We start from the raw sequence: 24374 nt of genomic DNA on the forward strand, positions 1-24374 counted from the left end.
CTATCTTCTTTGTTCTGGTTCCACTGTATAGCAGAGAAAGAAACAGCTTCTTCCCTTTGTGCAACAGCCCAACCATGAAACGTGTTCTGACACACCGAGCACCCAGATCACTCCTCCACTTTGTAAAGGATTCACACTGCCATCTCCCTGGCCACCATCCCAGCAATCAGAGCAAACACCTGCAGGTGAAGTATGAAACATCTGGAGTTTGCTCAGAAAAGGGATTCATCAGGACACAGTGAGATTTCCCTTGGAAGGCCAGTGGTCAAGACAAGGCAAAACAGAGAAGAGCTAACAGCTGGTCTCCAACAGGAGAACTGTGCATTTTCTTTACCATGTGCTTGCTTTCATACCTTGCTGAAACACTTTTGCTCATACTTAACTACTTGTCCTCTCAACTGCAACTTTTACAGGATGCAAAAAGTTTTGCCCTAAGAGGGCTGTGAGCTCTTGGAGAAAGAAAACCAGTGACTGCTTAGCTGAGGATTCTAAAAACACTTTTGCAGAAGTTTGGGGTTTTTATAAAGATCCAGACCCACATGTTTCAAAACACTGATGATGAGGGGAAGGAACATAAAACATAACTGAGAATTACTTCATTCCAAGTGCCCCATCAGGAAGCTGTCATTAGACATGTCCTCTTATTATTTTAATAACAATTTCTTCTTATATAACACATTTCCACTTTACAAAAAGTTTTCTGACCTCAGAAGCAGTCTGCCATGACTTGTAAGTTCAAACCAACATTCAGTGACCCAGCCTGTCACCTGAGATGTGATGATTGCTGTCATTTAAAGTGCCATAATAAATTCCAGGTAGCTTGATTCAAGTCTGCCTTATTGACTTATAAGAGTCATGCTCATGGAGTGTTTCTTTAATTTTTTGTCACTGCTCAATGTCTGCAGTGGCCATTTATACCCTTAAGTATGGCTTCCTTTTGTGAAAACCTATACTTCACCTGCTTAGCAAACAGCAGAGGTGGGATTTATATCTGTTGTTGGTGAGCATTGCTCCTGCCTCTGTGGCAATGGACAAGTCTGTGAATCATTACAGCTTTATGAAGTTGGCTCCTGGGACCCTGGGAAATGCATTCCTGGGATCCAGCAGGGATAATAGATAAATAGATAACAGATAAACTGTGGCAACCCCACAATGCTGCACCCCAGCAATCAGCTGCTGCTTCTGTGGGCTCACTCTGAGCTCTGCTCCCACTGCAAGGGGAATTTAAGGAGCCCTCAGGGAGACCAGGAAACCTTTTCAGTAACTTTGAACAATAAGACATTAGAAAAATAATGTCAACGCACAGATAAGGGGAAAAAAATATCAAAGGCTCAGGAAAGCACCCCTATTGTGTTTAAACCACTTTCACACCACACCAACCCAGAAGCAGCAAGGCAAGCACAGCTGAAATCTGAATATTTAACTATTCACTTCTAGTTCTAGTGCCAGTAACTGAAACTGCTGTTCTAAGCTTCAGGAAAAACATGCACTGATCACAGGATGCAGTAAAGTGCTCAGAAATCTCAGTGAAAATCAAGGAGCCTATTGAAAAAGTAAAAAGTGATGGAGAGTCTACACAGCTAACATCTCCAAACAAGTAACAAGAATCAACCCCACAGTGAGAGCCTGGGATTTGCATCAAATTTGATGAGACATTTAGGAAAAAACAGGACTGGCACCTTTTGAAGGCAAGATAGTATTTACAGTAAATGAGAATTTAGTAAGCCGTGCATGAGTTACCAGGCTTTGTTCAAACAATGCAGCCTCTTAGTACAACAAGACACCAGAAGGGAACAAACAAAAAAATCCAAATATGTGGTGTATCAGTACATGCCACACAGTTCAAGTGCACTTATTGCCTCCTCAATGCACAGTTCAGCTGGCACAGTTTTGATAGAACTCCTATTGTATGCTTTTCATGCAAAAAAATTAATTACTTCTATCTGTCAGGCATCATAAGCCCCACTGCACTAAAATGAGGTTTTGTTTGTTTGTTCCTCTGATATTTTAATTATTGCAACATGATTACAACAGACTAAACAACAGCCTAAAGGTACAGATGTAGCTCACATCTAAAATACACTCGTGTATAAATATGTATGAGCACACACAGCTATGGACGACGCTTCTCTCCATAAACAAGGAACTCACATCATCACAGCCTGGAACACTTTTGTGGCACCTTCCTGCTATTAACATCCTCCAAAATTGCTCCTAATCACAACAAAGTGGCTTCCAGGTAATGAATAAACATGAACAAACATGAAGAAACACATTCTTTTACAGGGTGAAAATGTGATGAGGTACCAGGACCCAGCACATTTCTCTGGCTGCCCAGGAGGATTGAGACCCTGGCAGGGGGCTCAGAGACCTTGGCACGGAGTCACAAACACCTGTGCCTTTGATTTTAGCCCATGGAAACAATTACCAACCTTGTGTGAGGAGTTACAAGCCGCAAGGGTTTGAGCAGAATGATTGTTAATTTGTCACAGGGTGAAAAAGTAGAATTTTGGGGATTTAGAATGGGGGTTCAGAAGGCAAGGTGAAGGAATCTGGGCATGTCCTGTCCTCCTTCTTCTTCTGCTGTGACGGTGACACTTCTGGATTGATTTAGAGTAGAGACAGTCTGTCTAACATAGGTGATAGGTACTGGAAAATTATTGTAAATAAAGTACAGGTAGTTCTTAGTATAAAAAGCCAACACCACCCCAAGGGCAGGGACTGTGCCACTGATTGACCTGCTGGACAGATCTCAGCAGGTCAGAGAAGGAATGAAACAGATAAGAGCAAATAAACAGCCTTGAAAAACAAAACCAATGAATCTCGACTTCTTCTTGAGTCATGGGGCTGGGAAAAAAGAGACTTTAATACCTCAGGGTCATCTCAACCACAGAAACCTAAGAATGAGCGAAACACAGGAAACTTGGTGAGAGATACTTGCAGTCATCCAATGGAAATGCACGACACCAACTGTGAAGAACAACAACTGATCATACCCTATCACTTCTCCTCATCCTTCCACCTTACTATTCACATGTCATTCAAGCCAATCTGATGGTTAAATATTAATCACAGACTCATTTAAATAGGGAAAGACCTTTAAAACCACTGAGTCCAGCTGCTGCCTTAGACAACCAATACAGAGTCAGTCACCTCCAGCTGAAAAATCCCTGCCTTCCAACTATGCATATGCGGATATTGAAAGTTGGGGGGGAGGAGGTTGATCAGCCATTTGATCAGGACTCTAAAACCTCAATCTTTTCCACTTTAGAAAGAATTTTGGTACCCAAATATGAACAAACCAATTATCAAAATGGGTAGGATTATAAAGTGGCAATTTAAAGATGGAGAGTTTCAAAAAGAAGTAATGCCTCATCTTATTCTGTAAGGAACAGGATTGATTTCCAAGAGTTATGAACATTGAAAAATCCTGTCCAAAAATATAATATAGTAATGAACATAATACAGTAATTCTCAGTAATGAAGAGATTCAGCTATTGCAGTAGAGTTAGACTAGATCCAAACTTATTTTACTACTTGTATTATTATTGCCACTGATGTTGGGGTGTCCTGTGTATGACTGTCAGGCCACAGCCTATGGAACAGGCTCTGGGAAAGGAGCAGCAATAATTGTTCTCTGCACAAGAGAGTGGAGAGAACACCTGGAGTTTGTCTACTGAATGTGGATGATGAGCCTCCCTCCCTTTAGAGCTGGTGGCTGCAAGTGGAGGGTGGTAAAAGGTGTAATCCTTTCACAGGTTAGTGAAAACAGTGTTTAAGCTGACAAAATTCCTCTCTGCCCAAAAAGGAATATCAAATATTCTTTCTTGAGCAGGATTATCAAAAAACAGCATCTGATGCTGCTGCACTTACAACATTCCAACCTCAGACTGTAATCAGTTTACCTGATGATCCAGTCTGTCACTCTACAGGACAAAATACCTCCTACAGCAATCTATGTTATTTCTCAGGAAATAACAGCGCCAGCTTTCACGCTAGCTGTAGGATAGTTATTCTGATGTCACAACAGAATATTTTCAAAATCATCTCTTTAGGTAACATTCTTCTCTAAGACTGGAACCAAGAAATTGTACCAATCAACCAACATTTTTCTTCCCAAAATTTTTTCCAACTAATTAATTTGAAAAGACAATAGAGAGCTCATGTTCCCTTTATCCTTAAACCAGATTGAGGGTATAAGGCCCCTGTCCCAACCCTCCAGTCTCAGAAGGATGATTTCAGCCTCCTTTTTCTTTTGAACGGTCAGGAGTTATCACCTGTAACAGGAACTCATACAATTTCAAATAAAGAAAATAATTCACTACAACATCCCTTGGTTTTCCCTCAAGATTTCTGATTTTCTTGTAGTTTCTAATTTTGGCACTTTCTGGCTGTCTCAGGTTTTCTGAGCTTCACCAGTTCTTGAGAATTCTATACACCTACAGATTCCACAGGGGTCAGAGGAAGGCTGTGAAGAAAATAAGGGAGAATTTACCTGGTTTAGTAGTAATATTGAAGGAAGAGCTCTCAAACCAGTCAGTTGAGATTTAATTAAAACACAGGAGAAACTACCAGGGAATGATTTATATTCAAAGGGGATTATGGCTAACACTAAACTGTTTACAAAATCAATGGGAACCCAGCACAAAACAGATATAGCTCAGGGGAATACACATTGATTAGATGCCTCTGTCCAAGATGCAGTCCTCTTTTCCATGTTCCTCATTAATTCATTTCAAGATTTATGTGAATTGCAAAATAGATGTTCCAAGCTGTACCGAGCTCCAGTTATTTATATTCTGTTAAATAAGGGGAAAAATTTTCTATTCATCTGAAACTAAAATTCATTTGTCTCCAAACATTTAATGAGAGAGGATGGTTCAGCTCATCTCCAAATTCATCATCTGCTGCACATTATTGAATACCCAAAAATGCCAATACTAACCAAGAAAGGACTGGCACAATCTGTTAGCTCTCAGACTGAGTTGACAATTTCCTGGTGTACCCAAAACACAAACCTGGGTAGTCCTGATGGCCAAAACAGTGTTTGGTTAAAGCTCTGCATCTTCACAATATTCAGTGTTCCGTAGCCTTTTATTTAAAATTAGCAAGGGTCTAATTGCTAAAAAGGACGCTGGTGCACTGCAGCTCCAGTTTTGTCAAGCCTCAGCTGCCCACCAGCCACGAGGCAGGTCATGTTTGAGCCAAATTTGGTATTGTTTGTACAGAGAAATCATCAGATGATAACCACACACTGTGGCAGTGTCAGGCTCTGAATTGATTTTCATAGAAAAGAGCAACTGAAAATTGTGCCTTGCGTTCTCCCACAAACTAGATGCACTTCATATTGCCACTGACCTTTTCAACAGCACTGATTGAGCTAACTAGACTGAAAGTTAGAAAGCAAATAAAGTCACCAAAGGGATAATGGGTTAAAAAAACCTCCAGAAGAGAGCAGAAGGCCTGACCTTCAAAGGTTAATGTCACTTGAGCCCAAGTAAATGGAGGAAATGTTTCATGATCACAACAGTGGTTCTTAAACAGACATTATATAATTCCAGTGAAACAAAGTGCTTCACCAAAAAATGACTCACATGCATGAGTGATGGTCATAACTCCTGGAAATCAAACCTGTTTCTTACAGAATAAGATGAGGCATTACTTCTCTTTGGCACTCTCCATGAACTGGTGTCTTAAGAGACTGAACCAATGGGTTACACAGATCCCAGTTTTTAACAATGATCTCCATCTTCCCACAGGCTTGCCCAGTTTACCATTTTGTCAGTTAAGTGACAATAAAAGTCCATGTGAGTACTGCAAAATTCCTCTTGCTTAAGAAACCCACAGTGGAAAACAATGCCCAAATTCTAGGTAGGGCTTTGTGGAGAAAAACTAATCAGGATCATTCCTACTCCTGGAGGCAGGAATGCATCAGCAACAAACACTGCCATGGCACCCTCATGTGTGCCAGCTAACAGCTCAGACCTGTCACTGGGGAGGGAGCACCGAATCAACCCTGCACAAAACTGGTTTATTGCCTCATGGATGGGGGACCCAAAAGCCAGGAAACACAACCTCAGTGTTCTTCTCCTGAGGAACAGAAAAAGTGGGAATGGCCACAGCTGCTCCTTGAACAGCCACCAGGATGGCTGGCAGGTCTCAGTGCATCTCCTGCTCTCTGGGAAGCACTAGCAGGCACTGGGTCCTGCTGTCACAGACATGTTCTATGAAAAATCCTTTCCTTGGGATTTTTCTCCTGAGACGCTGAGAGGCCTCAGAGGAAAAGGAAAACAATGGCTGTCTGCTGCTGTGGAATGCAACAGGTGCAGCTGTGATTGGTCTCATGCAGTTGTTTTTAATCAATGGCCAGACTCTCTGGTCAGTCACAAGATTTTATTATCATTCTTCTTTCCTTTCAAGCCTTCTGATGAAATCCTTTCTTCTATTCTTTTAGTATAGTTTTAATATAATATATATCATAAAATAATAAATCAACCTTCTGAACCATGGAGTCAGAGCCTCGTCTGTTCCCTCATCCTGGGATCCCTGTGAACACCACCACACCTGACACCAGCACTGGGCAAGCAGAGTGGCCAAGCTGCCCTGTGGTGGTGTTTGAGGGTCCCAGGATGAGGGAAGAGATGAGAATCTGGACTACATGTTTCAGAAGGCTGATTTACTATTTTATGATATATATTATATTAAAGAAAATTATATATAAAAACTACACTAAAAGAATAGAAGAAAGGATTTCATCAGAAGGTTAGCAAGGAATAGACAAGAATGATAATAAAATCTTGTGACTGCTCACAGCCTTGACACAGCTGGACTAGGATTGGTCATCAAGTGAAAACAATTCACATGCTGGTAAACAATTCTCCAGATTCCAAAGCAGCAAAACATGGAGGAGCTGAAGCTTCCCAGCTTCCCAGGAGAACAGATCCTGGCAAAAGGATCTTTCATAAAATGTGTCAGTGACACTGCCCCAGGAATCCACCCCTGTGCCCAGGCAGAGCCAGCCCAAGGCCCATAGGCATTGCTCAGTGCAAACTCTCTGCATGTTCTCTGGTTCTGCAGAACACAGCAGTCTCTGAGCTAACACTAACTCACGGTCAAATAAGATGTTGCTGTGTATTCCTATAATTATCTCAGTTACTAATAGCTACCAAGATGTACAGACACAGCCTCTGGTGAAAGCTTGAAGGGATAATATAAGTCATAAAAATTAGGGAAACAAAATAATAAAATGAAAAAGAGAAGTAAACAATCCTAAGGAAGATGAGAGCCAAAAAGGAGTTTGCATTTTTGCATTGTCAATTTTATCCCAATTATTTTCAAGCACTTCCTTAAGCCTGTAAGTGGAGAGAAAATAACATTCTACTATTAAACACAGTGATCCCTACAGGAACATGCCTCTTTCATATCAGGCATGCACAGCTTCAGCAAGTGAGCTCAGGACAAGATAGAAACAACACAAGATACAAACACTGCAAACATCTTCAACAAAAGCAATAAAAACATTAGGTTATTGTAATGCAGTTAGTCAGAAAATATCCAGGAAGGAAAACCAAGATTCTAATTTAGAAATTAAAATTTTAAAGAAAGTGATAAGGACAGATACTGAAAAAGTTTCTACTGAACACCTAAAGAGTATTTTGAAATTTACCTTTAGACATGAAGAACAGATACACCAACTGGAAAAATGAGAAGTTATCGTTTTTGGAAAAAAAACCACTGAATGCTAAAACTATTATAAGAGTCAGCAAATCAACAGGAAACTAACATTAATATACGGATTACCTTTGTAGATGCTGTACATACATTTGTACTGATTTCAATTATTTAAATCAAAGTCTCACTACCTTTTTTTATAACTCTTTTTATCAGCCTCCAAAAAGTTACAGGTACACAGAAGCAGATCATTAAACAGGGGTATTAGAAAAATACATTTTTGAGATTTTTTTAGAGGCAGCTACCTACTTAAATGGAATTGATTTGTCTGTCAAAAATCTTACAGACTAAGAGGAATTCTCTTTCTAAAAATTAAATATGTACATGAATATTTTATAGAATGTCTGCCCTCAGCTGTCAAAAACACTTAGAAAATAAAACTGCAAAAAACCCAACAACTTATTTCTTGCTGTGTAAGCAGTTTGATTACTTTTCTACACTTACTTTGGCGGATTTTGTGGTATCACTGTGCTATTCCTCGTGCAATCCTGCACCCAGTAAACTTCACACTACCCTGGCAAAACAACACAGGATGCTGCTACCACTATTATCCCAGATTCCAGGTGGTAAAGCAAACCAGACAAACCTGCCCAGATACACAGCACTAAACACACAGATCTTTACTATGATCAGTAGCCAACAGCATGGCACTGGGTTTCATTAACCCATCTGTCAGATTGTACCCCGTACAATTCAGGAGAATGCAACCCTAACATGTAAGGACATTTATTGATTTGGGGACACAAGATCCCCAATCTCTTCATGTGAACAAAAATTTCAACATCTTTGGAGCAAGATTTTCATCGCCATCCTGCAGGAGTGAGGATTTTTTTTTTCCTTTAATAGCAATGATTATAATTTGTTCAAATGTGAGTTACTAACACAAGAACTGACAGTTGCAAGCCTGAATTCCTCGGGAGCCATAATTATTTATGACACTTTATTACAGCAACACCAAAATATATGGTTACCTTATTAGAAATTAGAATTTATTTTCATATAAATCTCAGCACGACATTACACCAAAAGAACTAAAGTTACTCCAGGGGATGGGAAGTAATTCCACTTTCCAGGTTTCTGTAGCTGGAATATGATTTTAAACTAATTAACTTGTAAATATAAAAGCAGCTTTGATAACAGAAATAATCTATCCAGAGCCATATGAGGCACAAACATCACTTCCAAAAAACTCTTGAATCTTCTTAGGATAAAAATTTTAGTATTTTGCTTGAACTCTTTCTGTTCACTGGCAAGAACATAATCTGTGCCTGGAATTTACCACCATCCAATGAACTTGAGGGAAAGGCTCTATTTTGGGTTTAATTCAGTCTCCTCCACCAGCAGCTCATAGCACAAGGAATTTGCAGTCTCACTCATTAAAGTCCATATAGCCACAAGGGCAGGACAACTGACAAGTGCCTGCCTTTGGATTATCTTATAAAAGATGATTTTGAGTTCGTGTGATGGCTAAGGGTATAATTTTAAATAAAAAGTCTCTCTCTATGGAAACAGTAGGCAGGACACATATATTATTTGTTTTATATCACCAGGAGAAATGACTTTCACTGATAAATAGGATTACCTACATAGTAAAAGTTTAAATTTGACACTGTTAGGTAACTGAAATCTTAAAAAGCAGGTTAACAAGTGTCTGTCAAAGAAAACCTTTTAAAAAGCAACCTGGCATGGAGTTCCATGTTTATAAAAGGCATGGGGGGGTTGTTTGGGATTATGGCATTGCAGGGGGGGGGTTGGGTTTTGCTTTGTAAATCCCCATGAGAACTTTGTTCCAGCTGAACCACTGCCCTCTTTATCTTTGAGACAGAGATGATAATTTGACTGTAACATTTTCAGATTCTTCTCCTGCCCTCCCCTTTTCTATGGATTCTGCATAGCGAAAAAAAAAAATCAGTGCATTTAGCATCAGTATTCGTCCCAACTCCTTAACTTCATGAAATCACCTGAAACCTGCCCAGTTCTGCAGATGTATCTGTATCCTCACACCTCTGCACAGAACAGAAGTTTATCACAGCACACAGAACATGTGCAGGACACAGACATCTTGTGATGCAGGTTTTCTTTCAGCAAGCACAAGGATTCTCATTAAAAGCAGATCCAGAAGTCAAGTCAATGGAGCCCATCCAAAAGCACAGTTGTACATCATTGCCACACAGAAGGTTTATATGGCACCACATAATGCTAATGTCACCTCCCAAGCCACAGTGCAGTGAAATTAGAACAGCTGCAGTGAAATCAAGACAGAGGAGGAGAGGAAAACTCAACAAAATTCACCTTATTTTATAGAGCAAGAAAAACAGCAGCTGTGGAAACTCAGTGGATTGCCAGCAGACTTCTACTCTGAGGGCCATATGTAGGACTGGGTTTATTCTTTTTCAGTTCAAATGGCTTGAGAAAAGTTCTGCACACTGAACAGTTATTTATGCACAGAATGTGGTGAGTCAAAGGATTAAATATTAGAGGTAAGCTTTATAAAGCTCTCTCATCTTCAGAACTGTAACAGAAGCCCCACTTTATGATGAATGGTTTTTTTGTTCCACTATGTTTTGCAACAGAACTAAACTTTTTTTTCTCACTAAAGCACACTGATAGTTATGTCTTTGCATTTGGAACTAAATTGTTAATCTTAAAAGGTTAATTTTTCCTGATTTCTGCAATAATGGGAAAAAAACCCCAGCATCTTCTGTGTGTTGTATTTTTTTTTCTAACTGACTTTCAGAAAAGAAACATTTCCTGACAAAACCTACACTAATGTACCTTCAGAACAGATATTTTCAATATATTTACGTATCTATCTTTCTGTAAGGGATTTCCTGACTACATGTGGTATCAAGCTCAAAGGAAAAGAAACTGGAAGCAATAAAGACCACTGTATGTGTCTGGAACATACTTGCAAATTACAAGGAAATTAAATACGGTATTATTTTTACAACAGCTAGCAACCAAGTCCTGAGATTTCAAGCACACCAGGCAGACATTCTGCCAAGCCCCCATGCTGCATGCTTGGATCCATGCTCAGTGGAAAATGAACACTCAGTTTTCTCCCTAAGCTTTCATTCGTCTTTATTTCATCTCCCCAAAATCTGCCAAGCCCAGTAAAATTATCATAACTCTTCCTCAGAGCACAAAGTAGGCAGATTTTCTGGATTTGGCTAGCATTTCAGAGCTTCTGTGACATCTTTTAGAAATGAGCAATAATTTGTTAACAACAGATTAAATAACACTTTGGGAGCACAGAAGGGAAAGAACGACTGAGTCATGTTCCTCCTGAAAGTCATATGTGCTTCTAGAGCGTTCCATCAAGGTCAAAAATTGCATAGATTTTCACAAGTGTCAATGTATTTCATTCATCACTCTTTAAGCTGATGTAACAGTGCTAAGGTGAGGGTCAGGTCATACAAGAATTATCCTAGAGAGCATACTTGGGTACAGAGGGAAAGAATACAACATAAAATGAGAATATTCATCTTGCAGGTCCACTTCAGTGACTGGATCTTTCCGTGTGTGACACCTGTCACCACAGACCATTCTCTGGTGACACTGGCTGAGCACGTGCTGTGTAACATGACAAAACACCTTGTGCTATGCCAATGTACCCCTTCCATGAGATGCTTCTTGGGGGTGCAAAGGATGGCTCAGGTTAACACTGATTTTCTTGTTCCGTGCACCCTTGTCAGTGAGAAGAAGCATGCATTTGTCCTGCGCTGTCTACCCCAGATAGATCAGATTTTAGCAGCCCTCACAATGGATCAGATCTCAACAGCACCAAGGTAAAAATCAATTTTGTACCAACATAACTTTGCAGGTAGAAAGGGGCTGTAAATGTTTCAAGTGAAGAAGGTAATAAAGAATGGGGAGCTGAAATGTGGCAGAGAAATATTATTCTTTTCCCCTTCACTGTGAAATATATATGGCAGGAATTCTTTTCAGAAGAGATGGCCCTTTGCCTGTTATCTAAAAAGTGAGCACGAGCATGCTAGCTAGCAGCAACCCTGGCTCCCAGCTGATGAGCCTTGATTTTCCTTTATCATCTCTGAACTCCAGACGCGCCACGTGCTGACCCTTTCCTGCCTCTTGGTTAGTAGTGCTGTGCTATCATTTGCAAAGTAGGCACAGACTGCAGTGTTTTCAGCTCTGAAGAAGTGCATAGGAGTACAAGTATCTGCAGGTCTGCTGCACACATCACAAACACATCTGGGACAATCAGCATCACACAGCTCAGACAGAGTCCCCATTTTGGTGCTGGCTCTGCCACAAGTTGCTGCCCATGTAGTACTAACACACGTGCAACTTCACATTTTGGTGATGATTCTGCCACAAGCTGCTGCCCATGTGGCACTAACACATGTGCAACTTCACATTTTGGTGATGATTCTGCCACAAGCTGCTGCCTATGTGGCACTAACACATGTGCAATTTCACATTTTGGTGCTGGTTCCGCCCATGTGGCACTAACACACATACAACTTCACATTCTGGTCCTGGCTCTGCCACAAACTGCTGCCAATATGGCACTAACACATATATCACTGCTGCTCATGTGGCACTAGCACACCTGTCACTGCTGCTCACGTGGCACTAACACACATGCAATTTCACATTTTGGTCTGCCACAAACGGCTGCCCATGTGGCACTAACAACAAACATGCAACTTCAAAATTTCATGCTGGTTCTGCCACAAGCTGCTGCCCGTGTGGCACTAACACATGTGCAACTTCACATTTTGGTGATGATTCTGCCACAGACTGCTGCCCATGTGGCACTAGCACACATGTCACTGCTGCCCACGTGGCACTAGCACACCTGTCACTGCTGCCCACGTGGCACTAACACACGTCACTGCTGCCCACGTGGCACTAACACACACGTCACTGCTGCCCACGTGGCACTAACACACATGTCACTGCTGCCCACGTGGCACTAGCACACATCACTGCTGCCCATGTGGCACTAACACACATGTCACTGCTGCCCACGTGGCACTAGCACACATCACTGCTGCCCATGTGGCACTAACACACATGTCACTGCTGCCCACGTGGCACTAGCACACATCACTGCTGCCCACGTGGCACTAGCACACATGTCACTGCTGCCCACGTGGCACTAACACACATGTCACTGCTGCCCATGTGGCAGTAGCACACATGTCACTGCTGCCCACGTGGCACTAACACACATGTCACTGCTGCCCACGTGGCACTAGCACACATCACTGCTGCCCATGTGGCACTAACACACATGTCACTGCTGCCCACGTGGCACTAGCACACATGTCACTGCTGCCCACGTGGCACTAACACACATGTCACTGCTGCCTACGTGGCACTAGCACACATGTCACTGCTGCCCACGTGGCACTAACACACATGTCACTGCTGCCCATGTGGCAGTAGCACACATGTCACTGCTGCCCACGTGGCACTAGCACACATGTCACTGCTGCCCACGTGGCACTAACACACATGTCACTGCTGCCCATGTGGCAGTAGCACACATGTCACTGCTGCCCACGTGGCACTAGCACACATACAACTCCCCATGCTCAGTGCAGGTGTCCGTCTGTCCTGTTCTGAGACTGCAAGTGTGCACACCCTGCTGCAGCTGCAATGTTGCAGTCCTGCAGGCCTGGGTTGGCCAGCTCAGCTGCATGAGTGCCAGCATTTATCCATGCCTGTGTGACAAGGGACACTGCTTCAACACTTGTGCCTGAGCACCCACAGCTGTAGGCAAACCTCAAACAACGTCTTGTATGCAAGACAAGCAGCCAAATGTCAGAAAAATCAGAAAAAGCCCAACTTTTCTGGTTTTGAGTAAAATATATTGCTTTTATATAATCCAGAGAATCTCCACTTATCTCCTTCATTCATCACAAGCTTCATTTACTTGTTTGCTTTCAGAAACAGTCCTCCCTCAATACATCTGTTATTTCAAAAATGGAATGCATATAGTAAGTGGTTATCTTATATGTACATCTTGACATAAGAAGCTTCTCAGTACTTGAAAAGTACTTGCTGAGAATGAATAGTGAAAGTCTCTCAGGTTTAAATCATTTATTTTACAAATTTGTTGATGCCAATTCTTCGATAAAAGTTAGAATCTTTTTAATTCTTTTTTCACTGTACTGCTAATGTGACTATGCAAAGTTAAAAAAGAGACAAATGCTTATCAAAAAGCAGAGCAGACTCAAACACAGTACTTCAGAGATCTAACAAAATGGAAATGATGCCAAACTCCAGCAGGATAAAACTGTGAGTGAGAGCAAGTAGAAATAAAAAATCATATGTAAGGTAAAATAATACTAGACATCACAATTGACATGCACAACTACTTCACGTACACTGGAAGAGATGAGAAATCTGGAAAGCTCCAAGTTAATGATTTGGAGCACTCTAAACTAAGGTGCCACTTACCAGCACATATCACAGGTCTGAAATAATTTAACCTTCCATCTCAAAGGAAAAGAGTAATCTTACACGTCCAGAGTTTAAAGGCTTAGCAAAAACAAACACAAATTCAGAGCTACAGCTGAGCATGAGCTCTTCCTTGCTTCCACAGGTGTTCTGGATGCTTAGTATTTGTTGCTCAGGTGTTTTGAGTATTTAATCCTTACACACAGAAATTCAAAACAGTAAAAGAAAATCCATACTATTCAAACTCCTGCTAAACTGTACCTTCAGACATGTGCCTTTGCTCTCATTTGTTTAAATCACAGCTTCACCATGCATGTGAGATTATTGTACAGCCAGCTATGAAATGATTCTATTTAGCAGATTAAACACGTAGATGAGAGGAATGAGGTTAGAGAGACATAAAAAGGAATTCTGCAGAAAGCTGAGGAAGGAGGAGTGGAAGGAAGCATTTCACAGGGCTGAAAGGAGTCACCTCTTGGCTAATCAATTTGTCACTCTGCAGCTCCCTTGCTCAAGGGCCTCTCTCTTGTGTTACCTGCAGAGAACTACACTCCTTCTAGCAAATATATCATTTCATAAAATGCAGAAAGCAACACTCCCCTCTATCCCACAGTCTCCAGCAGCAAAAGCAGCTGTTTGTTTTGTTGCCTCGTGTTTCACCCACACAGTGGGTCAAAGTCAGGGATTTAATTTGCCCTTCCAAAAATTCAAGCAACATAGACCCAGGTATATTGCAATTCCTGATTTTTTTTTATTTTTTTTTTTAAAAAGCTCTTTTTTCCACCATCACTACCACTAATGTACTGCCAATATCTCCAAAATCGCTTGGGTCAAGATGTTCAAATCTTTTCCACAGAAGAAAGAAGGGATAGTCTGTATCTAGGTAAATAGAAATACTAAGCACTGTAATTATTTAAAACAGCAAAGAAGAACCCAGCTAACACTAGATTATGCATCACAGCTGATGAACAGCCTGTCCTCTGATGCCCAAGAAGTCCCTGCAGTACGTAAAAAGCAGTTGTTCAGTTGTTTGTACATAAAAAGTTTCTCTCTATACACAAAATATCTGCTGCCTACCTGTAAGAACACATGTGGGAACTGTTTTTCCAGTGACTGAAAGTGAATATAACAAACCATTCAAATTAATGTTTGCAGAGAAATTACTAAATACCATAAGATTTAAAGCTACACTTTACTGACTATATTTATAAAATGCTATTTCAAGCCATCCTGTTCACTTGTATACACTAAAAAGCCTTTTTATGAATGCTGGATCATTTAAGCACAATCCACACACATCTTTTTTTATTCTTACATCCTTAGTTGTCAGTATTTCAATTCTTATGCTATATTTTGACATCTTGTCAAAAACGCCATCCCCTTCCATCACCAGCACTATTGCAAAAACAATCAAGGGAAATATTTTTTACAGAGTAGCTCAAAAACTTCCTACGATGGTCAAAAAGTAAAATATTGCAGCCTGACATACAAGAGTATTAAAAAACCCAACCCACAGTACAAAGGCAGGAAGGAATGTGGTACACATTGAATCATCCATTTATTTTTTAAGAACTACTTCACAGCTCTGAATAACAAGCTCTAGAAAACACTGGGAAACAAGAAGGAGAGTAATACTCCACTGCATTCATTCCTGTGATGGCATAACACACGAACAGAAGTACCTCAGCTGCAATCTTCTCAGAAATAGGTCTCTTATGTACCATAGGAAAGCCATTTCAGCAAAGCACCTGTCCCACAGAAATGCTTGAGGAAGGACTGCAGGTCATCATTTTTATATCCCAGCCACAGCACTCCCTCACACTTACCATTCTCACAAATGCCTGCACAATTCCCACCTCCTACATTAACGCATCTTATAAAGACACTGTTCTCTAAGAAACATTTTAGAAGGTAGGTGCTATTATCTGAATAACAGTGGTTTGAAATTTGTCCTGACAGCGTGACCGTGGTGCACAAAGACACAACTGCAGCAATGCAATACACCTACAGACAGGGGGGCAGCACCACCTGGAACCCTCAATTCATGGGCACAGGAAAGACCCTGTCACATTCACCACCATGAAACTGAACTTTGCAATGAAATGCATTCATCTACCATTTACTTCATCTTGCATACTCCATATTCATATGTAATGAATGTTATTTCATATTACATATTACATGTTCATGTACATATTTATTTCATGTTTCTGAATAAGTTGTTCAGGGAATGGGTCTTTGAATATTTTGTTTACCTTCACAATATGCTGAGTCCCCTTGGACAGAGAGATAACCATTCTTGCATTCACAAGTGGCTTTTGTGTTCCAGTTTTTGCACTCTGAGTTTTCACCACACCTGTGCCCCTCTGCACAGAAGTTATGGCCTAAAATACAAGGAACATGCAACAGGCTTTTAAAACATGTTTAGTTCAGATATTCAGCTATTTACATTGACTGTATCACTCAAAAACTTGAGCATTTTACATTCCAAATTCTCTCTATAAACATAGTTGGTGCACACAGACTTTTTTTTTGATTTCTCCATCAATTCATTCTCAGAAAAACCATTTTCTTTGAAAAGATATTTGTATGACTGGTTTTATTCAGGAAAAAAGACAACTCCAAAGCAGGAAGCAATGACAATTCATTACTGTTCAACTGAACCCATGTAGCATTAAGTCTCTGATTGTCAGGAAATGCAATGCTAATAAAATAACTTACATCAAAAGGACAATGAAGTGTAATATAAGAAAAAAAGCCCTCAAAATTCTCTTATTATGCACAGCCACGTGTGCTTTTAGTAGACCAAAATGAGACACTGCACAAAACTGTAGCGGTAGTCAAAGCAACCTCATACACTGCCTTGTAATTCTGTCAGCAAAAACCAGCTCAATTGTTTCTACAGTTTATAATTATTCCATGCACCATGTTCTATCAAGGGGAATTTTTATTAATCTCTCCTTTTTCCTTCACACAAGTTCCCAGTAATTTCTTTGTGAACAGTTTCTCTAATTCCTTATTTCTAGAAATAGGATGAACTTGCCCACCTCCTTCTGTAAAGGTACAAGTGGCTGAAATTCTTTCTTTATGATTTTCAGTATTTCTCAGAGACATGTCAACATCTTTCTCTGCTTAAGTCTAAAGTGAAAGTAATTGTAACTTCATCTCTAAAGGCACTCCACTGGAAGTTAAGAAATAACTTACAGAATTTGACAACAGAAATTTTTTTTCCTCCCTTCACTGATGTATATTCTATGGATTTTCCCTATAATATCCAAGAGTCTATTTGTCTGAGATCTATAAGCAGTCATTTTGGTAAATCCTATTTTCTATCCATTTTCTGTCCTGGAAGGAGGAAAAGCAGAAACCCACACATATCTACTGGTATTCCAGCTTGTGCTGATCTGAACATCAGAACTGTTTCTGCCAGTTACACCTGGTCATAAAGGAGCAAACTAAAAGTTCTCTTTCATTGATCATAAACTTCCTAAAACCCCCTAAAAACAGCTAAGAAAAAACACAACCCAGACTTTAACATCTAAATGCCAGATTCAGGTCTCTATTTATGTCCCTTGCTTTGATATCATATTTTAATGTATTTTTAGTTGTCTATCCCTTGCTTTGATATCATATTTTAATGTATTTTTAGTTGTCTATCCCTTGCTTTCTATTATATTTTAATGCATTTTTAGTTGTCTATCCCTTGCCTTGATATCATATTTTAATGTGTTTTTAGTTTTCTATCCCTTCCTTTGATATTATATTTTACTGTATTTTTACACACACACTTCAGTTGTGTACTAATTGAACAGTCAGGTGGTGCCAGCTTAGTGCACTCCAGATTTATGTGTCTCATCATCTAATGTTGAGTTCTGAGGTAATTTTTTAAAAATGTTAACACTTGTTAGCAGTGTCAACATCCAATTCTACACTTAAAGTTCAAATTCATTTTACTAACAGCCAAGGTACCTTTCCTTGTGCTCAGCTGGTTCCTTCTTTCATTGTAATCTAGCATGAGAAAAAGAACCAATTCCCTTAATGAAACCTTCAGTTATCCCTTCTAGTCTTTACTCATTTCACAGTCTGGTAAAAACAACTCAAGTATTCCAGATGCAGCCTTGTGGAGCCCAGGTACATTTCAGACTGGTAAAACAGGGTGCCAATACACTGCCTTTAGCCATTTATGCAATCACAGTACTTGACTTCTCATTTCTGCCTTTATAACTATAATTGAAACTGAACACTGGAACCCATTTCCTCCAACTCACCCCTTCAGCATCTGATTTATGGTACCCATGCAGGTATTCTACTGGCATTCCAGATAATATACAAGAGACAGTAACTTATTATAATATTTTCTTTGTTTCCCCTAAGAGTATGACATCCTGGTCTGCTTCCTGCTTCTTTAGAATAAAAATTCTCCTTTGAGGTCATATGCACTATGAGCTTGATTTGACTATTATTGGGTCAGAACCTCTGTAACATAGCAGTGTATTGAGCTGGGCAGTATGAAAATATCACATGGATTGTTACTCTGTCTCAGGCTATTTGGTTTATATTTAGTTCTATTTCCCTCTCATTCAAACCTGTAAAAAAAATTTCATCTCTATCAGTATGTTTTAGTCACAAGTGTGCTGGTATGTAGCATCATGCAACTTTCTGCAACAAAATTCTGTTTCCAGGCTCTTTTTATCCCAGTGAATCAACATTTTACCTCATGATCAGCCCATGGCAAATTTAAGACAATTAGCCAAGTTGGTGGCTTCTCAGAGTTAACGCCAATCACAAGTCCCAGATCAACCACTCCAACAGCACTTTTTCCCAAGCACAAGCCCGTGAATAATTTTCCCATCACAGCCCTGTGAATCCTTCATTGTTTATTTACCATCTCTGAAACCTATCTGTAGACATGATGGCTACCCCACCTATCCATTTTTTGCCACTAGAGCTGTCACCTGTTTTTAAAAAAATCTCTGGAAAAATCTGCATTGATTTTGTTTCCTTTATCAACTCAAATACAGTCTCCAACCAGAATCAGCTTTTCAAGCTTGAAGACTATGAAAAGAGCATTACATTAAAAAAAAATCTAAAAAATTATTTCAATGTCTATTTTATATTGAAATAATAATTATTAAAATTAATTTCGATATTTAGTTTTTAAAATTAAGTTTTAGAAGTAATGTCACTTCTGTAACTTGAGAAAATAAAGCACCTTTTCCCAAGCACAAGCCAGTGATTAATTTTAACATCACAGCCCTGTGAGTCCCTCATTGTGCATTTGCCATCTCTGAACCTTATCTGTAGATATGATGGCTACTCTACCTATCCATTTTTTGCCACTAGAGCTGTCACCTGTTTTTAAAAAAATCTCTGGAAAAATCTGTATTGGTCTTCTTTCCTTTATCAATTCAAATATGAACAGTCTCCACCCAGAATAAGCTTTTCAAGCTTGAAGGCTATTAAAAGAACATTACATAAAAAAATCTAAAGAATTATTTTAACACCTATTTTATATTTAAATAATAGTATTAATAATTAATTTCAATATTTAATTTTAAAAATTAAGTTTTATAAGTAATGCCAGTTCTGTAACTTGAGAAAATCAAGGCTCTAAAAGACATTCCATTTTTCTCCTGTCATTAGGAATACACAATCATAGAACATCCACTATGCTCTAGACTGTCTTGGCATTTATTATCACCAAAGACCTGTGAAACACTGATTCCTCCCTGTTAAAACTGCTGTGTAGAAGTGACTCCACTTCACTTTCCAACAGCATTTCAGCAAAAGTGTTCAACACCTCTGTGAGTGGATAGTGGAAGCCATTCCTGCTAAGAGCACACATGGTGCTACAACATTTCATGTCACCAAGCTTTTACAAAACAACTGTAATTTAAGCTTAACCAGCAGGAAAAAATATACTTGAGAGAACAGAAGAGCAAGGGTTCACTGTGCCTCTGTCTGAAAAAGTACACCATTGCTTGCATCAGAGGTCTGTCCGGAGATACTTTTTTTCCCAGCAGAAATGCAAAATTAGCACTACAAAAGAGCCAAAAGATGATTATCAAGGATGCGTGGTTCTTGGATTTCTTAGACATTGGTCCAGATTCTCCCCAGCATGAGTTTTAGAGCCAAATATCTGATTGTTATTAATTCTTTGGTGTGAAATGGCTGATAGGATTCCTTAAAAATACCTCCAGAGGTGCCAAAAGCACCCACTGATGCTGCAGTGGGATCCCTAAATCCCACATGGGCAGGAGATAGCAGAGGGCATGAATCTCCACTGCCCAGCCAAAATAACAATTCATTCAGAATATTCAGCAAAGTCTTATCTGAGATAGTCAGCTCCTCTCTAAATATAAGAATGGCTTAAAATAGAATCATCACAGCAAGCAGGCAATTGGAGAGGATTTAACAAAACCACAGAAAATCTTAAACAGTTCTGATAATCTTAACGAATTTCAGGCCAGCACAGATGACAAGGCAAGCATGAATTAAAATTACAGATGAATGCATTCAGAACAGATGCCAGAAACCATCTTCCCTGCACATACACACACAATTCCTGCACAACAGCCCTTCAAAGTCATCCAAAACACAATTAGGTACCACCAGGGGAATGAATGAAATATTCAAGAGTGTGTTTAGATTTTTATAGGCCTGATGACCTCTGTTCGTTCCCCAGACATTTCTGATAACATTGCTCTCTTCCTTCATCAAAGCTGCTGAAATGTTTGCTCTTTTTCTTAAAAAATATAAATTTCTTTCCACTCCTTCATTCTGAACATAGAATGACCATTAATAAATGTACTAAGACAATTAGGAAAAGAACCAGACACACGCTAGCAGCCATAAAACCATCACGGTTTCTTCTGCAGCATCAAGAACTGCACAAATGGGTAGGCCTTAGTTGCCCCAAGTCAGATATCTCAAATTAAAAATTTATTCCATTTTGGGATGTTGGGACCCAGGACATTTCTCTGGCTGCCCAGGAGGACTCCAGACCTTGCCCAGGGGCTCAGAGACCTTGGCACAGAGTCACAAGCACCTGTGCCTTTGATTTTAGCCCATGGAAACAATTACCAACCTTGTGTGAGGAGTTACAAGCCACAAGGGTTTGAGTAGAATGATAGTGAATTTGTCACAGGGTGAAAAAGTAGAATTTTGGGGATTTAGAATGGGGGTTCAAAAGGCAAGATGGAGGAATTTGGGCGTGTCCTGTCCTTCTTCTCCTTCTTGTCCTCCATCTTCTGCTGTGATGCTGACACTTCTGGGTTGGTTTAGAGTAGAGATAGACTGTCTAACATGGGTGATGGGTATTGGAAAATTATTGTAAATATTGTACACACAGTTCTTAGTATAAAAAGCCAACTCAGCCCTGAGGGCGGGCAGTGTGCCACTGACTGACCTGCTGAATGGACCTCGGTAGGTCAAAGAATTTTATCGATAACAGAAAATAAACAACCTTGAAAAGCAGAACAGAAGAATCCTGACTCCTTCATCGGCTGTTGGGCTGGGAAAAAGAGACTCTCTAACCCATCTCCGGGTCATCCTGACCACACAGACTCTGACACTGGGACACCTGAACATTGCTCCCATCTTTCCAAGCAACATCTCTCAAGTTGTGGCTCCCGGAACAACTTTTGCAGAGCAGCACACTAAGCTGCATCCAGGTTTTTCATACTTGGTGATTTGGCTTAATTATTGATTGTAAAATGCAAGAACCCAATCAAGACTTCAGCTGCAATCAATACATTTTAGACCCATATCTCTTCCTACTTTTTTTATGGTCAACACTGATGTGCCTCTCCTTGCTTCTGAGGGTTTCCTTCTAACTTCTGGACAATTTTCTGTATTTCTTACAATAGCCTTAGCTGTTCATATCAAAAACTGTAAAACCCCTGTTCTCTTGCTATTCAAGATATCCTCCATTTCACTGTTTTATACTGAGAAATCTCTAAATGTGAAAACAAAACTTGTTATGCTGCTTCTGTTAAAGCACCAGCAAATGTTCAAAAATCCAAGGTAGTTCCAATCTCAAAATCTTTTCTACTGTTGGGATTTAACCCCATAGTTACAACATAATTATGTAAGGTAAATCTGAGGGAGAAGTCATGGAAGAGTGTTAGAATTTGCATTACCAATTATGTCTTTCCATGATCTGAATCAGTTTTTAATGAGTCATGTGCGAAGCAGCACTTTGAACAGCAGCTTTCACACCTTCAGAGACTGTGGACAGAACTCAGTTGTCTGACATAAAATAGCAAATTCATACATTCTTTCAAGCTGCTCTATGAATGCAGAGCTTATTACACAGTGCTTATCTGTGTGCAATAGAATAATGGTAACTACACAGCCTAACAAGCTTAAAAAGATTTCTTCTTTTTCAGACAGAAAGCTATTATAAATCCTAAGTAATGCTACAACTATGTTTAGAAATAAACTAATTCATATTTATCAACTGCCATTAAATCTTAATAAATCTAAAACCTTGAAATAACTCCTACCTCACAGCAATAAATGGGAAAAATTCAATTTCTGAAGAGTCAAACCTCAGTTTCACAGCCAGGCAGGAAGAGATGAGAAACATGCACAACTGAAGAGCCTTCTCACCCTCTAAGTGAAAAACTAACAACCTTCCCAAAGCAGCACAAAGAGGGGTGGCAGAAGCCCCAGTTTTAGAATTAAATGCTGCTCCCTGCTGTAAAATGTATATTTCACCTCATCAATAAGATTCTCCCTTTCCTCCTAACGAGTATCAGCAGGCAATCTAAATCCATCAGTCCCACCATACTGCAGGACAGCAAATAATTCTTTTCTCTAGAAACAAAACCAGTGTCACTACTTCATTATTTCATCACACTCTTTCTTTTAAGAAGAGCACATCTGAAGTTGCTAAGGCTGTTAAGGCTATTTTTACATATTTAAAATTGTGAGCACAACAACATAAAAATTCTCTCATGAAGTTTTATTTGAATCACTCATGCAAAAGAGAAAAGAAATCCACTCTTTCAAAATTATACACTGTCTTTGGCAAGGAGAAAAACAGCTAAAGGGAACAATAAAACACTTTCATTACACTATTTTTTATATTAGTTCTGTCCCTGGGCTATAAAAAATGTAGCAGGCATGCTGTAAGGAAAATGAGTGATTCTCAAAAGTAGCAAAAAATGTATTTTGTGACACGAGTCTTTGTGAAACTTGAAAATTAAGTAAATTTTCTGTAAGCCTAAAAGACAGTTTAATAACACCACATTGTCCTGCTGGAAAGTATAAAGTGGCCACATAGTTAAAGTAGACATTTATATTAAAGCACAGAGATGAAAGGAAAAACTGGATATACTCTACATGGCAGCCAAGGATAGATGCCATATACAGATGTGGGGAGGTCCATTTATAAATTCAGTACATGAAATCACACAAATAAACTGTCATTTTAAAGCAGAGCTCTTCCATACTGCTCTCACCTGTATACCTCACACAACCACTTCCCTGAAATCCGGAAATTGCCTCTTAGCAATGTGCTATTACCTTCTGCTGCACTATAAACTCACGGGGCAAGCCTGAAGAGGAGCAGGCATTATTTGCTGGCTTTATTTTCCCTACCATTTACAAACAATAATGACCATCCAGGAAGGCCACCAGCTCTGCACATAACAGTATTCAACTCTTTTCGTTGCTGACTCACAATTTCCAGCTCCATAAACACCTCAGATTTATGTTTTACCCTGAAGAAGCTATGGCACTCATCTGTTATTGTGGCAAGTATTTCAGAGGGTACAGTCTCATACCACAGCATCATGAAGATTCTGTATTTCTGTGCTTTTCTTTCCTTCTGCTGATCCCCTCATATGTATCCCTTCATTACATGGAAATTCCTTTCCTCCAGCTAGAAAAGCACAAGATGAAACCCTTTCAACTTTGCCCAATTCAGCAAATATATTCTATAATTCTACAGAACATGAAATTCAGTAGAAGGCTTCTGTTTCCACAACTACAAATACTAAAAACTCACAAATTGCTACAAAGCCCAGAACCCAGCAGTCACCAACATGCACTGACAAAATTAACACAGAAATAATATTCTTCTTTAACACTGCTAGTAAACATTTGCTAAATATTCTGTTGAATAACTTAAGGCTTAGCTAAGGACTAATGTGACAAATTACCCGCATCATCATTCATAAAATGTGGAATTTGCATGTGATGTG

The 24374-nt window shown here is 39.6% G+C and overlaps 1 protein-coding gene across 3 annotated transcripts in view; it reads right to left on the reverse strand.

Annotated features, from left to right (window-relative positions):
- Nucleotides 1-24374, reverse strand: part of NELL1 (neural EGFL like 1) — a 279798-nt gene that overhangs the window by 172277 nt on the left and 83147 nt on the right. For all 3 annotated transcript variants that reach the window (XM_058806260.1, XM_058806261.1, XM_058806259.1), the window contains exon 12: nucleotides 16419-16547. In XM_058806260.1, the coding sequence (XP_058662243.1) occupies nucleotides 16419-16547 (129 nt within the window). The remainder of the gene's footprint in view (nucleotides 1-16418; nucleotides 16548-24374) is intronic.

Source organism: Ammospiza caudacuta, chromosome 6 (assembly GCF_027887145.1).
Source record: "Ammospiza caudacuta isolate bAmmCau1 chromosome 6, bAmmCau1.pri, whole genome shotgun sequence".
NCBI classification, from domain to species: domain Eukaryota; kingdom Metazoa; phylum Chordata; class Aves; order Passeriformes; family Passerellidae; genus Ammospiza; species Ammospiza caudacuta.